Source organism: Alosa sapidissima, chromosome 2 (genome assembly GCF_018492685.1).
Source record: "Alosa sapidissima isolate fAloSap1 chromosome 2, fAloSap1.pri, whole genome shotgun sequence".
NCBI classification, from domain to species: Eukaryota; Metazoa; Chordata; class Actinopteri; order Clupeiformes; family Clupeidae; genus Alosa; species Alosa sapidissima.
The window spans coordinates 20384938-20403847 of NC_055958.1; the positions used below are offsets into that span (position 1 = coordinate 20384938).

Below are 18910 nucleotides of genomic sequence, written 5' to 3' on the forward strand. Positions count from 1 at the left end.
GAGTGGAATGTAGACTGTAGTATAACACTGGGGTTTCTATCTCCCAGAAATTCCAGATCCCATCTGTCCACTACAGCATACACCCAATTGTCGCTAGTGGTTTTGGTCAAAAACAAAGCACAAAAAACATTTGCACAGTTGTTCCCCATTCAGGACTGAGTCATTCCTATCCCTGAAAAATAACAAGCGGTGTGTAGTGCTCTCCAACACGCACAAGGCAACCGAGCGCAGAGCAAGAATTCCCCTCACTTGATCACTGTGTCAGGTGGGCGGCGTGAGCACACAACCCAGCAGCTCTAATCACAGCCCACAGGGGACGGCTGAACGCCGGGTGGCCCCAGGCCTCTGGAGCCGGGGGTCAGTGTGTCTGTCTGTCGCTCTGTCTGTGCTGCCAGCTGGGCCAGGGCAGGATGGAGAAGGTGTGTGGGTGGAGGACTGACAGGAGACGCTATAGGTCCTGTGTGGGCTGTTAGTGATGGCTACACACATGGCCTGACCGGTTGAGATAAGGGGACAGCACAATAACCTCACCTCTCCCTCCATCCCTCAATGACTGATTTCTCCCCTCTCTGTCTCTCTCTCTCTCTCTCTCTCTCTCTCTTTTTCCCTTTGCTTGTTCCTCTCCGGCCCCTCATCTTCCCCATGCTGACTGTAATCTTATCCTCCTCCCACCAACAGGCATGGGCAAATGAAAGCCAATCTACTCTTCAGGTGCGAAAGGGAGGGAATGAATCTAAACCAACGGGTGGCCCAAAGAGAGAGACACAGACGGGGAGCGTCAGCGAGTCACACAAAAAAAAGGCGAATGGCCTTTTTTAAAAAGAAAATTAAAGCCAGATTTAAAAAGAAAAATTGGGCTCATTTTTTGATTGTGATGTTTTTAGCTCCATGCCAGCCTCCCCATGGGGATGTGGTGCAGGAGACTGACAGGAAATCAACAGAGCAGCATGGGGCACCTCTTTCAGCATGGTCCCTGCAGCGCACTCACCCCTCACGCTCCGCACTCACGCTCAGCAGGGGGGGCTTTAAGATCATTAACATGTTCCCCAAATCCAACCCCATTCTATCTCTCTCTCTCCCTCACAGAGGCGCCCAGGAGTTCAGGAATGGCAGTCCACTAATGATTAGATGAGTGATGGATGGTGGGGGCAGAGGTGTGCCACTCTCCTGCTTAGAAGGCCAAATGAGTCTGGAGAGAGAAACTCACATCTCCTCAGTTCAAGGTCAAGTAGTGACGGCAGTTTGGGTTTTTCATACTTGAAACCTGAGAGCATGTTGAAGCACAGCATTGCTGTCATAAATCAAAAATGTTCCTGCAGCCATCACAGCTATTAGTGCAGTTTTGTCCCTATCCGTGAGAAGCATTAAGCTGGAAAGTACATAGCAGGCTGAAGGCACAAGCAGAAGCTCTTAGGCTCACCTCTCAGCCTGTAGAAATGCTCTCAGGGTCACCTCTCAGCCTGTACAAAAGTAGTTTCTACACCTCCCAGAGACTATAGAATAGAGCACAAGCTCTTAGGGTCACCTCTCAACCTGTACAAATGTAATTTATGGCTTTACACATCCCAGAGGCTATAGAATAGAGAAGTGAGTGTTTGCAAGCACACTGAAGTGCTCACTCACTCCCACACCCACTTCATCACACACACATATACACACACACACACACAGAAGTAGTTCGACATGTTTTTATCTCTTCACGTGACACTGGTGTTACAGCGGCTACTCACTGAAGGCGGCCGAGTTGCGTGGCTGTTTGCGGCCACAGCTGAGGTAGTGGAGCGGGCTGGACGGCTCCGCGTGGAGCGTGAGCGGCCTCAGGGTCCAGTCTTCCCTCTGCAGCCCGTTCTGCAGATGGATGGACAGCGGAATGTCTGGGACAGGGAGGAAGCACAGCACCAGCGCCATCTTAACACACTTCACAACACACATCACTTCACACACAGACCAAGCAGGAATGGACCACTGGTTAGTGTCCAGCATTTGTTGACTGCTTATTTTTAATGAACTTTCAACCACTTCCAACTTGGAATTCAGTACTACTGCTTCTAACTATGGATCTGCTATTGTATTATTTGTTATCTATGTTATCTATGTTATCTATGTTATGGATAAATAGCACAACAAGACTTCAGATTCTTGGATAGTACACTATGGTATTGAGCTGGAGGACAAAGACACTGAATCCCAGGTCCAAGGCTCCCCGATGCATTCTGCCTGAGTGAATAACTGTCTGCATTCCTATGGCTACAGCGTGCTATGCTCAGAGACTGTGTGGAATGAGGCCGCACCTCTTGATTGTGCAGTGCTGCTCTCGTGACAAAAGAAGCTTGCTTAAGCACTGAGCCAAGAGCAGAAAGAGATGGAGACTTTATGTGAAGGAGAGGAGAGGAGAGCTACTGAATGTCTTTAAGATGTATTATCACTGTGGAAGTCTGAGATGAGTTCACATGCTTAGAGGAAAAAAACTGGAGAAAACCCTGAGCAAACTTCATGGGTGCTTTTTCTTGTTCTTGTTCTTAGTTACTCTCAGGCACTCTGTTTTTATCTTTCTTTCTCTCTCCAGAAAAAACAGGAGAGGCAGGAGAGGGAAAAGTGTGGAGGTTCTCTCTCCGGCCATCTTCAACTCTCTATCTCCATTCCTCCTCGTCTATAAGGTGCCCCCATCTTCTCTCTCTCCTCCTCTCTCCCTTTCCTCTCCTCTCCTCTCTCCCTCTCATCTCATCTCCTCTCCTCTCCTCTCCTCTCTCCCTCTCATCTCCTCTCCTCTCTCCTCTCCTCTCTCCCTCTCATCTATAAGGTGGCCCCATCTTCTCTCTCTCCTCCTCTCTCCCTCTCATCTCCTCTCTCCCTCTCCTCTCCTCTCCTCCCTCCCTCTCATCTCCTCTCTCCTCTCCCTCTCATCTCATCTCCTCTCCTCTCTCCCTCTCATCTCATCTCCTCTCTCCTCTCCTCTCCTCTCCTCTCCTCTCCTCTCCTCTCCTCTTCTCTCCTCTCCTCTCCTCTCTCTCTCTCATCTCCTCTCCTCTCTCCTCTCCCTCTCATCTCCTCTCCTCTCTCTCATCTCCTCTCTCCTCTCCTCTCCTCCCTCCCTCTCCTCTCCTCTCCTCTCTCCCTCTGCTCCTCCCACGCTCCTGTGAGCTCACCTGAGCGGAGCGAGAGCACGGGGTGGCTCCTCAGGGCCCGGTCAGCGGGGTTGCCGGGGCAGCGGGGGTCCGTGCAGAGAGCCAGAGGATCACATGACTTGCAGCTGGAGCAGGTAGAGGAAGGAAAGGGCTCCTCCTGAGAAAAAGGAGAGCAGGTAGAAAGATGATCAGAGAGAAAGGTGGAGGCAGAGACAGAGAGAGAAAAGAGGTTTGGTATAACTCCTGTACCTAATATTTTTGTATCAATTCTATCATGACACCATTGAAACACTCTTCCACCCTGGCCCAAAAAGATCAATCCCAATGCCCCAGTGCAGTGATGGGGACACTGCACTGTAGGAGATGCCATCCTTCGGATGAGACGTTAAACCGAGGTCCTGACTCACTGTGGTCATTAAAGATCCCACGGCAGTTATCGCAAAGAGTTGGGGGTTCCCGGTGTCCTGGCTAAATTCCCAACCTGGCACATTCAATCTGGCCCCTTAATCATTCCCCACTGTAATTGGCTCATTCACTCCCTCACTCTCCACCTCAAGCTGGTGTGTGGTGAGCGTTCTGGCGCATAATGGCTGCCGTGCATCACCCAGGTGGGTGCTACACATTGGTGGTGGTTAGTGAGGTCCCTCCTTCCATGTGACGCGCTTTGAGTGTCGAGAAAAGCGCTATATAAAATGTAATGTGTTGTTGTTGTTGTTGTTGAATTCAATGCAACAAGATCCAAAGAAGTATAGTCAATTAGCAATTGTAAATGATAATAATAAAGACACTTATGTCCTTACAGAACCTATTTAGGGTCAGCTGAACCACTTACATAGGTCTTCAAATGTTTAAACAGGTATCTTAACATGATTTGTTTTTTTAACCTTGTACCCGAGGCCACCTCTCAACTTTTCACACCTTCATGCATTTCAATAGAGAGAGTGAGTGAGGGATTTTAAAAAAATAGAAAAAGTATGCCTAAAATGTTAGACATGCATACCAGTACTCATCTCTACAGTCTTCTCGATGAAAGACTGCAGATATCCTTGACAAGTCATAAAGTATGAGAGCAACCCGTAAGCTGAGCTATCTCTGTAGGCTCTCTGAACTGTGCTGAGGACCTGGAGGAACGGATCATGCCCTGATCTCAAAAAACTGACATGACTTGCCCTGGTTGCAAGCACACATCATCAAAGCACAGAAGTGTGAGAGCAGAACACAGAAGAGCTCTGCTGTGGTGATGTGATGGCCCCAGTAAATCCACTGCACTTCACTTCAGTCAGGAACTCCACCTAGAAAATCCTCACATGACCTGCATCTGACGTAACTCACCCACCTCATCCTGTGGGTGTCTCACAACAACAGACAGTCCTCCCTTACTGTGCTTAAGCTTTCCTTTCAGCACAAAAAAACAAGCAATGGGCATGACCAAGGCATATTATGTGTGCTGTGCTGGAGTGGAGCTCACACAAGGACGCTCAGTGAGTTTGATGTGCAACGGGAAGTTTCCTGGCCCTGCACCGCAGCACCTAATTAGCCTGTCAATGGCCCAGCGGAGAGTGGACGGAGCAGACGGAGCTGCGGACGGAGGAGAGGGGAGAGTGAGTCACGGAGCAGGAGCGCGGCGAGGAGGCCGGCGCACATGCAAATGGCCCCTTATTAGCCCCGCCGAGTAATCTCAGCGCATTCTGCTCTCCTCTCCCCGAATACATCCCCCTATTTCAATAACCTCACAAAGAACCAGAGAACCACTAGCTTATGGAGAATGCAGCTATCTTCATGACATGGCCTATGCCTAGAGAGCGGCAATTGGGGACATGGAGAGGGTCATCTAGCCCATGTTTAATAGCATCCAGGTGAACATCTGTCATTCTAAGCGGGCCATCATAAACACATGCTCCATGTTGACTGGCCACAACACAGATATATTTCTGCCATATTAGGTTATGAGGATAGACTTAATTCAGTTGGTGGATGAACATTTCATGAGAAGCAAAGAAAACTGAACTGTAGGCAAGACAAAGGTGCTTTCAAAAGACGCTTTGTTCAGCTGACAATGAAGTTCCTATAAGTGCAGCATAATTACTACATTACATTACATTTGGCTGACACTTTTGAACCCAAAGCGACTTCCAACAAGGGAAACAATCAAGGTAGAGTGCGATAAGGAGTTGGTTAATTACTAGCTAGCTGTAATACAACAGTGAGGGCTTTGCTGGTGTGCTGGGGGCAGCTGGATGAGAGCATGTGCAGGCTGAGGAGACGTGCGTGCTCACCTGTCTGTCACTAGAGCAGGGCGGGTTGGAGATGAAGAGGCGGGGCTTGTGGTAGGTCAGGAGGGGTCGCGTGCGTGCGGAGACGCAGGTGAGGTCAGGCTGGACGGCCCGCGGCCGCCTGCGGCACACCCGACGCTTCTTCTGGCCGTCAAAACCCATTCCCTGAGAGCCCATCTGGAACATCTCGCCACTGGTGCCCCAGTGAGAGCAGAGGCACAGCATGACTGACACCCATCATAACATCTCCATCATTCAGACCATTTTTTAACAAAAAAGAACATAATACAAAAGACTCTCAATAGCACACAGATATATTGTACATAACAGATCATTAGTAGGCATAAGATGCAAAATGAAAATGTATATGTTTACATAATATACATAATAGAATACATGATTCATTTAAGGTCCATACATATATGGATTCTTCAACTGATTATCGTCTCAAAGACAGACAGACAGGAATGCAGACAGAACAATACAGTGAGTGGCCAAAGACAACAGCTTCCCAGATTACCAGCAACAATGTGGAGCATGTGGACCTGGACACAATCAGCGCTGGCCTTTGGGACCTTGGAAGGCACACACATTTTCCATTTCCTGCTGAATGGAGCGAGCGAGCACCGTGTCCCCATTTACCGTGATGAATGTGGGTCAGTGACATGCTGCTGATGGACTGGTCATCTCACACATAGACGCACACGCACGCACACACACACACACACACACGCACATGCACACACACGCACGCACGCACGCACGCACGCACGCACGCACGCACGCACGCACACACACACGCACACACACACTGCCCTCATCAGCTCCACAGCTCCTTCGAGACTTGTTTACGTTCCCTCCACTCTGGAGAAGTGCGGAAGTGCGGACAAGCTGAATCATCCGCCTCACCGCCCCAGAGGAGCACCGTGACCTGGGTCAACCGCCCTGACCCGCCTTCAAATGGCCGCCCCATGGACCGGCCCAATAAGCAGCAGCCTGAAGCAGCGGGTGAGTCAGTGAAGCGGCTCCTCCAATGTCATAATCAAGCTAGATCATAAAATCAGAGGCGCTAAATGCAGGCCACAGTGCTCTCCTTTATGTGGAAGCACAAATGACACCAGTGCTGGGTTGTGAGAAGGCTAGTGTGAGGTCTCTCTGCGTCATGGTCTCTACCTGTCAAAGGGCCTCTTCTGCTGGCCAGCAGCCATCCAGCTGGACACGGGGGAGGAGGACGGGGACAGGCTGAGGGGCGGCATCAGGCTGTTCACAATCTGTGTCAGCTGGGCACTCTGTCACACACACACACACACACACACACACACACACACACACACACACACACACACACACACACACACACACACACACACACACACACACACACCATTCATTAAGACACTGACTCACTAATCATTTGTCACTCATACCGTATGTTTATTCATCTGTCTGTCTCTCTATGTATGTATCAATTTATACACTTATTTATCTGCTTTGCTACGGGACCATCTACTTGTGCATTTCTTGAGATTCATTCATTAATTCATTCATCGATCCATCCAATTGATCATGTATTCATTCATTGAGTTCACGTGTCCATACCCATCCTCTTTTCCTTCTCTTCATTCCTAATTCATCGATCCGCTGGCCTTTACAAAAACAAACACCTGCAGCCGGCCAGACAAAACCGCGCCACACAGCATCCAATCAGCTTCAGGTGCTTTGTTTACGGTCCACACACACACACAACACTGATCACCATGACAAACAGCCGCAGCTGACCAGCATAATGTCCGCCAGGCTTATCAGCGGGCCAGATGCCCTGATCACAGCTTTGGTCTGCCCTGAGGTAAATCAGGAGGAGCAACACGAACCTCCACCCCCTCACCAAAAAACTAAGTACGGCTTAAGGCACCACTTGACCTGATTACAATATTTGTAAGGGTATTTAAGTGGCTGGGCTGATTAGGGGAAACAGAAGGTCCCTGTTCCTCTTCTACACTTCAATTAACTACATACAGTAATGCCAAAACAACAAACCTACAATATGGGATTACACAAATACACCTGCCAGTGAATAATAAGGCATTACTGAAGGATAAAACAATGCTACTTACTATTATTACTGCATCATAGAATAATCATTCACTGGTTTTCACTGGACCATAAAATCAATGACTAGTTGGTTTTCTAAGGAGTCAGTTACGTAACCTGTACTGCAGTATCAAAGTTTGCAATGTCCTTAGGATTTCAGATGACCTTGAGTGTTTGTGTTCTCTAGGAGACACTGGAGAGTGTGTTGGCGTCCGCTCACCTGTCTCTCGATGTTCCTAAGGAGGCGTGTGGGGCTGCTGGGTTCCATCTCCAGGTCAGAGGTCAGCTCCCCAGCGCTCCCCGCCGCAAACGATAAGCCCGCCGTCTCCGTCAGCAGAGCCTGCTGGATCTGCCTGTCCGTCAGGGGCTGAGACTCAGCCAGCACCACGCCACCCTGTTACACACACACACGCACACACACACACACACACACACACACACACATGCACAGATGCACACTTGCGGAATGGGAAATACAGTACAAGACCTTACAACCGCTAGTTTAATACATCCCTTATCCACATGGGCATTTATGATTCATGAGGCTAAAAGGACAAGCCCACCCCAAGATGCCATTTCTCTGTGCTGGTCACTGGAGCAGAGAAGCTAGCTGTCACAAGCGTGTTGGTTAACGACTGACCGGCCACAATGGGATTAGCACTGCAAAATTAAATCAGGATTTGAGCATGTAACAGCTGCCTTTGACAGGGAGGAGGACCACATCCATCCTGGCCAGGAACAGCAGGGAGCATAAAGCAGCCATCATACGCCCAGTTAAGCACAGGGGACAGCGCTGCAGGAGGGATGGACCGGTCATTTGAGCACAACCACAGAGGTGACATGGACACCGGGGCAAAATAGACCCCAAAAATATTTATGTTATGTTTTGTTTTTGTATGTACCAAGGGCTGATGACCATGGGAGTGCATAACACTGGAGTGGAGACGCTGCCATGTGAAACTAGAACTCACATGGGTTTCTCCTCAGAGAGGACGTGGCTCTGCTGCTGTGAGGAGGTGTACTCTACCTTGGAGTGGAGGACGCGCTGGCGGAAGTCTCCTATCTGCCGGATGTGGCCCTCCAGCTCAGCCACCCGCAGCTGCAGCCACGTCCAGCGGCTGGCCAGCTCTGCCCGCTCCGCCTGCCAGCGCCACTCGGAGCTGCCGCGCCTGAAGCGCACGCACACACAAACACACAAACACACACACACACACACACACAGAGACACAAGGGGGAAACGGTCAGAGAGACATAACATATGCCAACCTACTACTGGGCTACTGTCCACTGTAAATGGCTTACTAGCCTACAGTATATGTCAGAATGCATACAGTATAACTTGAATCTGAGGTCTGATGCTCGAGTGCATGAATGTATATGAGAATGTGTATGCTTGTAGGGAACACTGTTCTCATAAACTATCTAAAAGATGTGAAGGATATCGTTATAGCCTTGTCATGCTCACTAAATACTTCAGGTTTACAAGCACTAGGTGTGAGTCAAAGTAGCATACATGTTACAGAGTAAACACATCCAATTCTATTTTGTTGTTATTGGTAAAACAGAGTCAAGGGAGGTAGGCATTTTTCAATGATTTGGCCAGACCCATTCCCTGCACCCTAGGCAATCCAGAGGTCATTTACGAGTCAAGCTCCTCATCTTGTTTCCAAATTAACTCACGCTCCTCCCTCCTCATATTCCTGGGCAAATGTTTGAGGCTCCAGTGTTACAGTGCCAGGTTGCCATGGAGCTGCGCATGTGGTGACCTTGGGAGAGCTAGTGGCTTCCCACTTACTCAGCCAGGACAGGCTATCTGGGTCGACTGATTGGTGCAATTACCACATCAAAAGGATAGGCTGGGCAGCATAACAGCATTTAGCAATGGATGGATGGAGGGAGGGAGGGCTGCTTTCAACAACAGCAGCTAAAAGACTACCTGACATGGTCCCTTTTCCATGACATATAAAATGTCACGTTTTGCAGGTAGTTGACAGGCCTGGATTCTGACTGCACTGAGAGGGAAGGAAAGAAAGAAGCTCACATGTTGGCCTTCTTATTCCAGATTCACACACACACACACACACACACACACACACACACACACACACACACACACACAGAGCACCATAATAGACAGAGTGGCCTCTAAGCCTGTGCTGGGGTTATAGGAAAATTCCAGGAATATTTACAGAGCGGTGGAGCAGAAGGGTACACCACAGACACACACTCACACACACTTACACACTCACACACACACACACACACACACACACACACACCTGTGTATATTTCCCTTGCTGATCCAGCAACTCTCCCCTGATCACTATATAAACAAACAGCCCCCGGCAACTCCGCAGCTTAGGGACCATGAAGATGAAGAACTACAGCACAAACACTCTGAGTCTGTTTCAAAGCACACACACACACACACACACACACACAAACACACACAAACACACACTGAGTCTGTTACAAAGCACACACAAACACACACAAACACACACTGAGTCTGTTACAAAGCACACACACACACACACTCCCAAAAACCACACAGCTACTCTGGGGAGGATTAAGGAGACCTAAAAAGTCAGCAGATTGATGTGGACCAGGAAGTTGGTGTTAATGCCAACCCTGAATGTCAACAACCCCTTTCAACGGCTACTGTTACTCCAGTAAAATCCAAAGTCCAAATTATGGTATTTCATGTGATTCTCAAAAACGTAATACTACTATTCCACAGAAAATGGGAATAACAAAAGCATGGGCGCGCCGCTCTTACAAGTTCTCTTTCCAAGAACTGGCCTCCACGTCCTAAAATTGCAAACACGTGTGAGGCGGCACCAACGCAATGCCAGCGCGAGTACTACTGACGTCAGCCAGGCTCCGCCGTTCGGATCAGCGTAACACTCTCCTCACATGAAGACCACTGCAGGAGCCGCAGTGTCAACAAGCTATGGGCTTCTAAAGATGGTCGCATAGATGTCCGGTATCAGATATGCAAAGTGTCTCACGCACAACCTGTTATTTTCAATGTGAGTGAGTGCAATGGTCACTTTTAAAGGATCATGGGGCTTACAGTGCATTTTGAAACTGAAAGTGGTTAGTTGAGTAAGAGCCCAAAACTGAAGTGCTACACCCAAGTGCGCTGTTTAAAACAGCGCTGGCTTTTTCACATGTGGTTCATGAGGCCGTGTTGATGCAGGGGAGGAAAATGAGTTCCAGCGAAGCCAGTGCACTGCGCCCCAGCTGGGACGGGGCCAGGGGGACGAGGCCGAGTCCAGCCCCGCTCGGCCTCCGCTCCTCCCACTCCCCAGCGTCTGCTTCCCGGATCTCATAAAGCGGAGACCCTTTTGTCACGCAGAGTGCCGTTTACCCAGCAGACAAGAGGCCTCACAAAAAGACGTCCCACCTACATCCCGCTCGATCGTCTGCCTGCCCACACCCCACCCCTCCGATGCATTCCAGGGGAGTCTCTCAGGTAACCGGGCCATGGGGGCCGGCCGGTGAGAGGCCCAGGGGAGAACTCAGGTCATGCAGGCACCCTGCGGTAGAGTGGAGCAGTGTTGAGATCTCAAGCTGCCGCAGGGGTACTCTGACTGAGTTGGGGGGGAAAACAAGCACCGAGGTGCTTTCATTTCCACCTCACCTTTCCTGATCTGCTCTGTAATAAAGTCCTAATTTTACAGAAATTAATTTAATTCATTAATTTTAAATACAGAAAAAAAACTTTACAATAGTTTTCTTGTTTTTAATAACTGTATACAAACCAATTGTTATTTTAAGTATTATTCTTAATCTAATTGCATTTATTTAATTTATAAAAAATCTGTAGAATAAGTGTTTCTCTGTAAAAGCTTCAATAACAATTTCTGTAATGTTTATGCACTTCATTTGAATTAATATTATGTTTTTTGCTTGACAGCTATTGCTGCCAGTCACACACACGCACACCACACACACACACACACACACACACCACACACACACACACACACACACACACACACACACACACACACACACACACACACACCACCCTCTGGTGAGTTCACAGAGCCAGTGAGACTTCAGAGGAGAGAACATAAAGGGCTTGTCCTTTGGGAGGACAGCTTTGCGTGGCCTCCTGTTTGCTTGCCCAGCGCTGGAGAGGAGAGCAGCACGCTGCAGGAGGCTCTGCTGTACTCTCCCCATCCTCCAGGCACCGGGGGGGGGGGGGGGGGGGGGCATCATTTCACAACACAGCTGCATGTGCTTACAGATGGACAGTCATCTGCACCGGGGGCAACAGGAGAGCAAAATATTGTTCTCCACTAAAGGTGCTGATGTGTTTGCTGATGCATGTGTGTGCACGTCCGTGAGAACATGTGGAAAACGTGTACGCTGGCAGGTTAATGGAGGGGAAAAAGGAGAAATAACAACTTACACTGGAGTATGGGTGGAGTGCCTTCACTACCAGCACACATAAACATGGCAGACTGTTTTTCCAGACCTGTAATAACTAACTGCACTCACTCACAGAGGTGCCTAAGCCAACCTGTGATGGAGTCTTCAGGCAGTGCACATAGTGGCATGCATAGGCTACATGCTCACACCTCACGCTCACATCACCTTCTGAGATTCATGCCTAACCCTCTTTCACTGGGAAAGTCATTAAGTCCAGGCAATTCAAGGATGTCATCATCACATAAAGTCTCTCATTTGAAATAATTACAGTTTCAGATTAGGCTATGTGGTTACTCCACATGTAGTCTCTGCCAAGTGTGTCTGAACATTATGCCTAGTCTATACTTTTTACATAATTTTGCACATTCTGCGCCTTATGGGTTCAATTTAAGTATTTACACAGCTGTGAGAATGTGACACCAAGACGAGGGCAGAAAATGCTTCTCCTACTCTACTCGTCTCAGCTCTTCACAGATCATCCATACAGAAGAGAGGCTCACGCTGCACTGTCCTGTGGTGATGCGTATAGGATAGGAGGGGTCTCCTGACGAGGACAGAGGAGGTCAGGCTAATGCAGCTTCCAGACAGCCCACCCCCTTACCCTACAGCACTCAGACTACAAAAGGAAATGAAGATCAAACTACAATAAAGGAGAGAGAGGGAAGCTCCTCTGATGGACTTCCCTGCTTTTAACTTGCCCTCTGCATTGTTCCATGATGTACATGTACACTCACACAGGCCCTGTTTGAAAAGTGCCAAAACAAAAAACAAAACAGTAGGCTAGTGATGGGCTTTTTCTGGGGGTTTTTTTTGTTTTCACTTTTTTAAGCACCTGTTTGAAATGTAGTTGGTCCTAGAGTGTCTACTTTATCAGTAGTACTGTTATATTTCACACAAAAATATGAATATTTCATCTGTGATTTTGTCTTAACATCATTTTAAGCACTCATTCCAGAAGAAACTGTTCTTTGTGAGTGCTCAAAGAGTACAAACCACACTTGAACTATTTCACAATAGTTACCAGATAATAACTTACTGATACTCTACTGTAATGGGATACTTAAGTCAATGAACTTTTGTTTTCTCCAGCTACTTACACAGACTGAGTGCGGGTCCCTGAAGCCTTTGGTTCCCACTCTTCATCTGAGCTGCTCTCTGTGGCATCCGAGTCCAGAGCTGACTGGACCCCACGCAGGGCAGCGCTGGCACAACGGGCAAAGTTCTGGACGTCAACCGAGCTCTCTGTAGACACAGCACCTGTCTGAGTCGTGTTGCTCATAGTAACCGCGGCCAGTGAGTCTGACTCAGCTTTGACACATATTGACTTTGAGTCTATAGATGAAGCAGGGCTCCCGGCAGCAAAAGGGCTGGTGGGCTGTTCGGGTGATATGGGGGTGAGGTCCTTTTGGAGGAACTTTGCCTTAAGTCCTTCCAGCTGCTGGGTGCAGTGGCGGGATGCATGTTCCCCCAGCAAAGCTTGCAGTCGTCTCTGGATGCGCTCAGCCCTTCCCACCAGGGTCCCATGCTGGGACAGGTGTCGCAGGGTCTGGCCTCTCACTGCCTCATCAACCGATACTAATCCTGGCTGTCTCTGAGAGCACCTAGGGCCCCAATGCCGCGCTCGATTACCATCTATCCCCATGCTATCACCTGCACATTTTCTGTCTGTAGCATTTGCAAAGCCAGCAGCACTACTCTGGGGTGAGTGGTCTCCTGGGTTACCCTGTATCAGTGAGGGAGAATTAGAAATGCCAAGGGACTCTGGAACAGTGCTGCTGAGCTGACGCAGCTTCAAGCCAGCGGGAGCATTCCTTATGCTGCTAAAATCAGGCAAGGGGGGCAACAATATATCGCCTTGAGCCATCAGAGACTTTTTCGTCTTGTTGATTGCGAGGTGGCCGACCACGGCTCGAGGGTTGGACAGCAGCACTGTTTTATAGTACCCCGAGCCTTGCAGCAAAGGCTGCAACAGCACATCTGGATACTCCAGAGGATTTTTCGAACCGCAGGTGTCCAGAAAGGGCAATGAGGATAAATCCAACCACATCCTCTGACTGTAACTGTCCTCCAGCAATTTCATTTGAGGATCTATGTCGATCCCAGTAACCGGACTGTCTGAACCCATACTATCAGTCAAAAGAGAAGATGACAAGTGGATCCCACTTTTTGTTGTTTTAGTTAAGGCTGGTGCCATTCCCTCTGCGTGGTTTCAGATGAGAGGCCGTTTCTGAACTCCACACTTTGACGCGAGGCACTGAGGAGAGAGACAAAAAACACCAAAGCATAAAGCGTCAGTGAGGAAACAACAAGCCCTGAGAATTTTGTTAAAATACTTTTTTTTTTTTTTAAATAATGTAAGACAACAAGCTGCTTAACGCCCGTTGATTTTTTTTTTTTTATCTCAAAGTGTTGTTATCATTAACGTCGTTGCTTACTGATAACAACAGTAGACACATATTTTCTGGAGTTAAGAATCTAACCTCGCGACCAATCAAATCCCGAACGGTTGTTAAATATCCCATTCTAGCAGGCTAACAGCTAACGTTACTTAGGTAAAACCTGTGATCGCTAACTACAATGTCACTTCGCGTAATTTGCATTTTTAGTTAAATTACAGTAATAACGTCAACGAATCGCCACAGATTTTCACTCTTACCTTGAGGGTTTCACAGTCAGTCTTTATTTAAGCGGTTGTATATGGCTATGTAAACCCGAAAACGATTGTAAAAATATCGGAAATAAAAATATTAACTGAAAAGAGATCGATGTTCGACAGAAAAGCTCATCTGTGACACCACTGTTCATCACCACTAACACTTCAGCTCTCCCGGTACAACTCAACTGCCGCTCAACTGCTGCGCTTGTCAGACCCTCTCAGAGGAGTGGGCGGTAACTAAAGCAAGCCGGTTTCATTTTAGTCTATGGCAAGCCGTTTTCCCCGTAAACAGTTGATGGCAAAATTCATTCTAGGCCAGGGGTCAGCAACCCGCGGCTCCGGAGCCGCATGCGGCTCTTTGATCCCTCTGATGCGGCTCAGCTTTTGAAAATAATTAATGAGTATTTAATTAAAATGTATTTTATTTTAGTTCATTTTCAAAATGTAATATTGTAGGTCTATCTGAGTAATTTAGCCTATATAACTTTCCACCTCACTTGACTCCGTAACCGTAGCCTGCACAATATTGTTACATTCACGGTTTGTTGCCAAGTTAATATCAAACAAAATCACCGATTTCCCTCCATTTCAGTCAACGAGAACACTTTGTTATTGTTGATGTGCGCGCTTGCTGTAGGCTAGATAAGGAAAATGTCAAAAAGGAAACGTCAGCGACCACAGCTTGCGAGCGCGAACACAAGCAGGCTGAAATGGGAAAGTTTCCATCCGAAGACTGATTCTGAAAACGCGAAATGAACTGCCCGTTATATATCGCACACTGCAACGAGTTAGTATTGCTAACCCTGTTCGGTTCCACTTGCATGTGAGAAATCTCTCACATATGACAAACCTGCGCTCACGTTTAAGGGCAATTTCGTGCAAAACTGTCACATCCATAACGCCAACACAATGCCATGGTATTTAGTTGCCGTTATGGATATGACAGTTTTGAGTGGAGTTGCCCTTAAATGGTGACAGCCTCAATTCTTGCATGAAACTTCACCTCACTGAATATGAGCCAGCCAGACTCCCAAGGCCATCACCAAATCTAATATCTGGTATGCCTATGTTCAATTTCGCCAATGACATGTCAACGAAAATTGAGTGTTGTGTTGTTAACTATGATGTTACTTTGCATACCAAAGGACACTGGAAAAATAGGGTGTGGTGTTTAGCCTACAGTACATGGGAAGCCTAAGGCCTATACTTCTGTCATTCCACTTTACATTTCAAGTTACTTGCACATTAGGCCTACTTTTAAAACGAGTAGAAAATGTATTTAAAAATCCTCTGTTGAATGAAAGTAACTGTACGTTAAATATTCAAACTTTTTTTTGTAACCGTCTTTATGTGGCTCTTGTGAGATAAAAAAAAAAAAAAATTGGTAAAAGTGGCTCTCCAGGCAAAAAAGGTTGCCGACCCCTGTTCTAGGCCCACAGTGCTGAACAGGTCAGATGGAATTGAACTATTCAGTTAAACCAAATCTGTAAACAGTTAGGTCTATATGCATCTGTAAAAGTGCCATAGAAGGCTATAGTCTAAACAGAATCAGGCTCTGGTAGCTTAAATAGTTAAATCCATTTAAATACTTTGGACAGGAGTAAGTCTTGTGGTGTAGAAACATTCCATTTGAATTCCACTTGGTCTAGGAGCAAGTGTTAATCATAATTACTGAATTTGATAGCCTATTTGACATTATTAATGAGAGATCAAGGTAAATATGACCGTTTATGCACCAGGGGCCAGATCCAGCCCACCAGATGTTATGGAAAGAAAGGAAGAATCTTTTCTTTTTAATTCACATGCAGTTGCCATCAACTATGTGTAACAAGCAATACCTCTATGATAAATCAATTAAACCTAACACTATAGGCCTAAACCATCCTCAGGAAGGAAGATGCAGAAACAAGCTGTGGTTTGCTGCCCCAACATTACCTGCACCCAACATTACCTGCACCCAACATTACCTGCACCCAATTACATTTTGTTGGCATGGCCATCTCTATGCTGGTGAAAAAGAGAAAGACTGACATGGAAGGTAGGATATTTCAGGAAAGAATGGACACACAGCAGTACATTATAAACCAATTGGCCTTGTTTGCTCGTGTGTATTCAAACAACAATCTGATACCCATGCAGAAAAACAATAATGACCATAAGAATGACCACGACAATGACGACCCCCACGAAACGTTATTCGAAGAAATCCAGCCCACTGCCTATGAGTCTGACACCCCTGTTACAAGCCAATGCAACTTTCAGGTAAAAATTCTATGAGGGTTTGCTTGAATTGCCTCTGTCCTTTCTGTCCTTCAAAAAAAAAGATGTGATCGTGTTTCTTTGTCATGACTATGGAAACCAGGCGAAATGTTCTGTTATGTTGTAACGGTTATGTATCTCGCTAACCTGAATATCGCCAGATGAATTTTGTTCCGCTTAGCTCCGCCTAGCTTCACTCACATCCATCTGGGACCTCTTCCGTTGAGAGTGATTTCTGCACCAGATTTTATGGTAGAGCCAATTAGGACGCAGGGCGGTAGTTTCATAGATGTGACATAGCGTAGAAGCGACTGTGAGACTGTTATCAGCGTCACGGGTTGGCTTCGATGTGAGTGGTTGAAGTAGCACGTCAATAGATGACGAACAAGTGGCTTATTCAATCATATGCAAGCATTTTTTGATTAGGCCCAGCCTTCTGAAGCAACACTCCAATGGATTGATCCCAGATGAATGAGTGGACCTAGGCAGAACGAAATTCATCTGGCAAGAGTCAGGTTAGTATCTCGCAGCCTCTACATAAACATGACCACAATGCAAATTGGGGGGCAGCTGTGGCCCACTGGTTAGCACTCTGGACTTGTAACCGGAGGGTTGCCGGTTCAAGCCCCGACCAGTGGGCCGTGGCTGAAGTGCCCTTGAGCAAGGCACCTAACCCCTCACTGCTCCCCGAGCGCCGCCATTGTAGCAGGCAGCTCACTGCGCCGGGATTAGTGTGTGCTTCACCTCACTGTGTGTTCACTGTGTGCTGGTTGTGTTTCACTAATTCACTGATTGGGTTAAATGCAGAGACCAAATTTCCCTCACGGGATCAAAAAAGTATATATACTTATACTTACTTATAAATACAAACAGAAATGTAAATCATATCCAGCTCCCCTTGCTGTATTTTGTAGTGACATTGTGTTGTGTGATTGACACAAAATAGCCTCACCAACATGTAACAAATATACACTTAAGAGAGTTGATAAGAGAGAGTTAATAAATATTCCATTATCTAAATGTTCTTCTATTGTGTTCAGTGAAGCACAATTCTGTATGCCATTCTTGGAGGTACCACTAGGTGGTAGCATGGATCTACATGTACAAAGTGAAAAGGTAATAGAAGATGTCCTTCAATAGAATGGTATCTCTTGACCCACTCCAATTACTCTTGGGGGAGTCAAAGTATGAAGACATCTGTACATGAAAAATAAACACACAGACTGATGTCATTTTTGTCATGGTGGAGCTTAAAAAATAGCTAAAGAAAGATTATCACGTATATACAGAGTTTGTAAGATTATTAATATTTGCAAAAGTCACATGGGGAGATACCAAATTTACTTGACACAGGAGGGGGTGGTCTGAGACAGCCCGTGTCTGGGGTCCGTGGTGCCAATGGTGTTGCGGTGGGTGTGGGTCACTGCCGAGGTGCTGAACTCAAATGGAGGTGTCACACATATTTTGTCATGCTGTCAAACAAATTAATTGCATACTGTAAACTTTGCAATCATTCAGTCTGTAAATTATGTAAATGATGCCTATGCATAATAGAAACACAAGAGATCATACCGTGATTGGCAAAATATGTTGTTTTGGTTTGATAAAATTAGGGGTTGACTTGCAGTATTGAATTTGAAAAATGTTTAAACTATGCATTAGTTGTAGGCTAATTTTATTTTATTTGTAGCTGATAACAAAATTTCAAACTGCTCATATTTATTCCGATCTTCTGTTTGAGACTGAGTAATTTAATAGGTCACTGCATAGTTTTATAAGAATAACTCTTCTGTCATTGTCCATCTTCTTAGCAGCCACTTTGAATATGTCAACAGAAAATTGAAAATGAGAATGATAAAATTTAGATCAACTACCAATAAAATATGTGTAAGCTAAAGAACTACTTTATATCATTACCAATATCAATTAAAGTACAGAAGCCTCATCAGTGAGTGATACTTGAACTGAATCGGCCAAATATTTAAACCTAATCCTTAATTTCTTAATTAAACATCCATTGATACACCATCCACATTTATTGGCACCCCATTGAGTAAAAAGAG

The 18910-nt window shown here is 46.6% G+C and overlaps 1 protein-coding gene across 2 annotated transcripts in view; it reads right to left on the bottom strand.

The window, feature by feature from the left end:
• Positions 1–14814, bottom strand: part of kansl1l (KAT8 regulatory NSL complex subunit 1-like) — a 22867-nt gene extending 8053 nt beyond the window's left edge. Inside the window, exons 1-8 of one of the 2 annotated variants that reach the window (XM_042084440.1) lie at positions 14589–14814; positions 13030–14186; positions 8517–8658; positions 7710–7883; positions 6572–6687; positions 5402–5591; positions 3147–3282; positions 1731–1874 (exon numbers count right to left, since the gene is read on the bottom strand). In XM_042084440.1, coding sequence (XP_041940374.1) covers positions 1731–1874; positions 3147–3282; positions 5402–5591; positions 6572–6687; positions 7710–7883; positions 8517–8658; positions 13030–14126 — 1999 coding nt within the window. In that variant the 5' untranslated portion in view covers positions 14127–14186; positions 14589–14814. The remainder of the gene's footprint in view (positions 1–1730; positions 1875–3146; positions 3283–5401; positions 5592–6571; positions 6688–7709; positions 7884–8516; positions 8659–13029; positions 14187–14588) is intronic. The other variant, XM_042084439.1, reaches the window with a different exon arrangement.
• Between the last annotated feature and the right edge of the window lie 4096 nt (positions 14815–18910).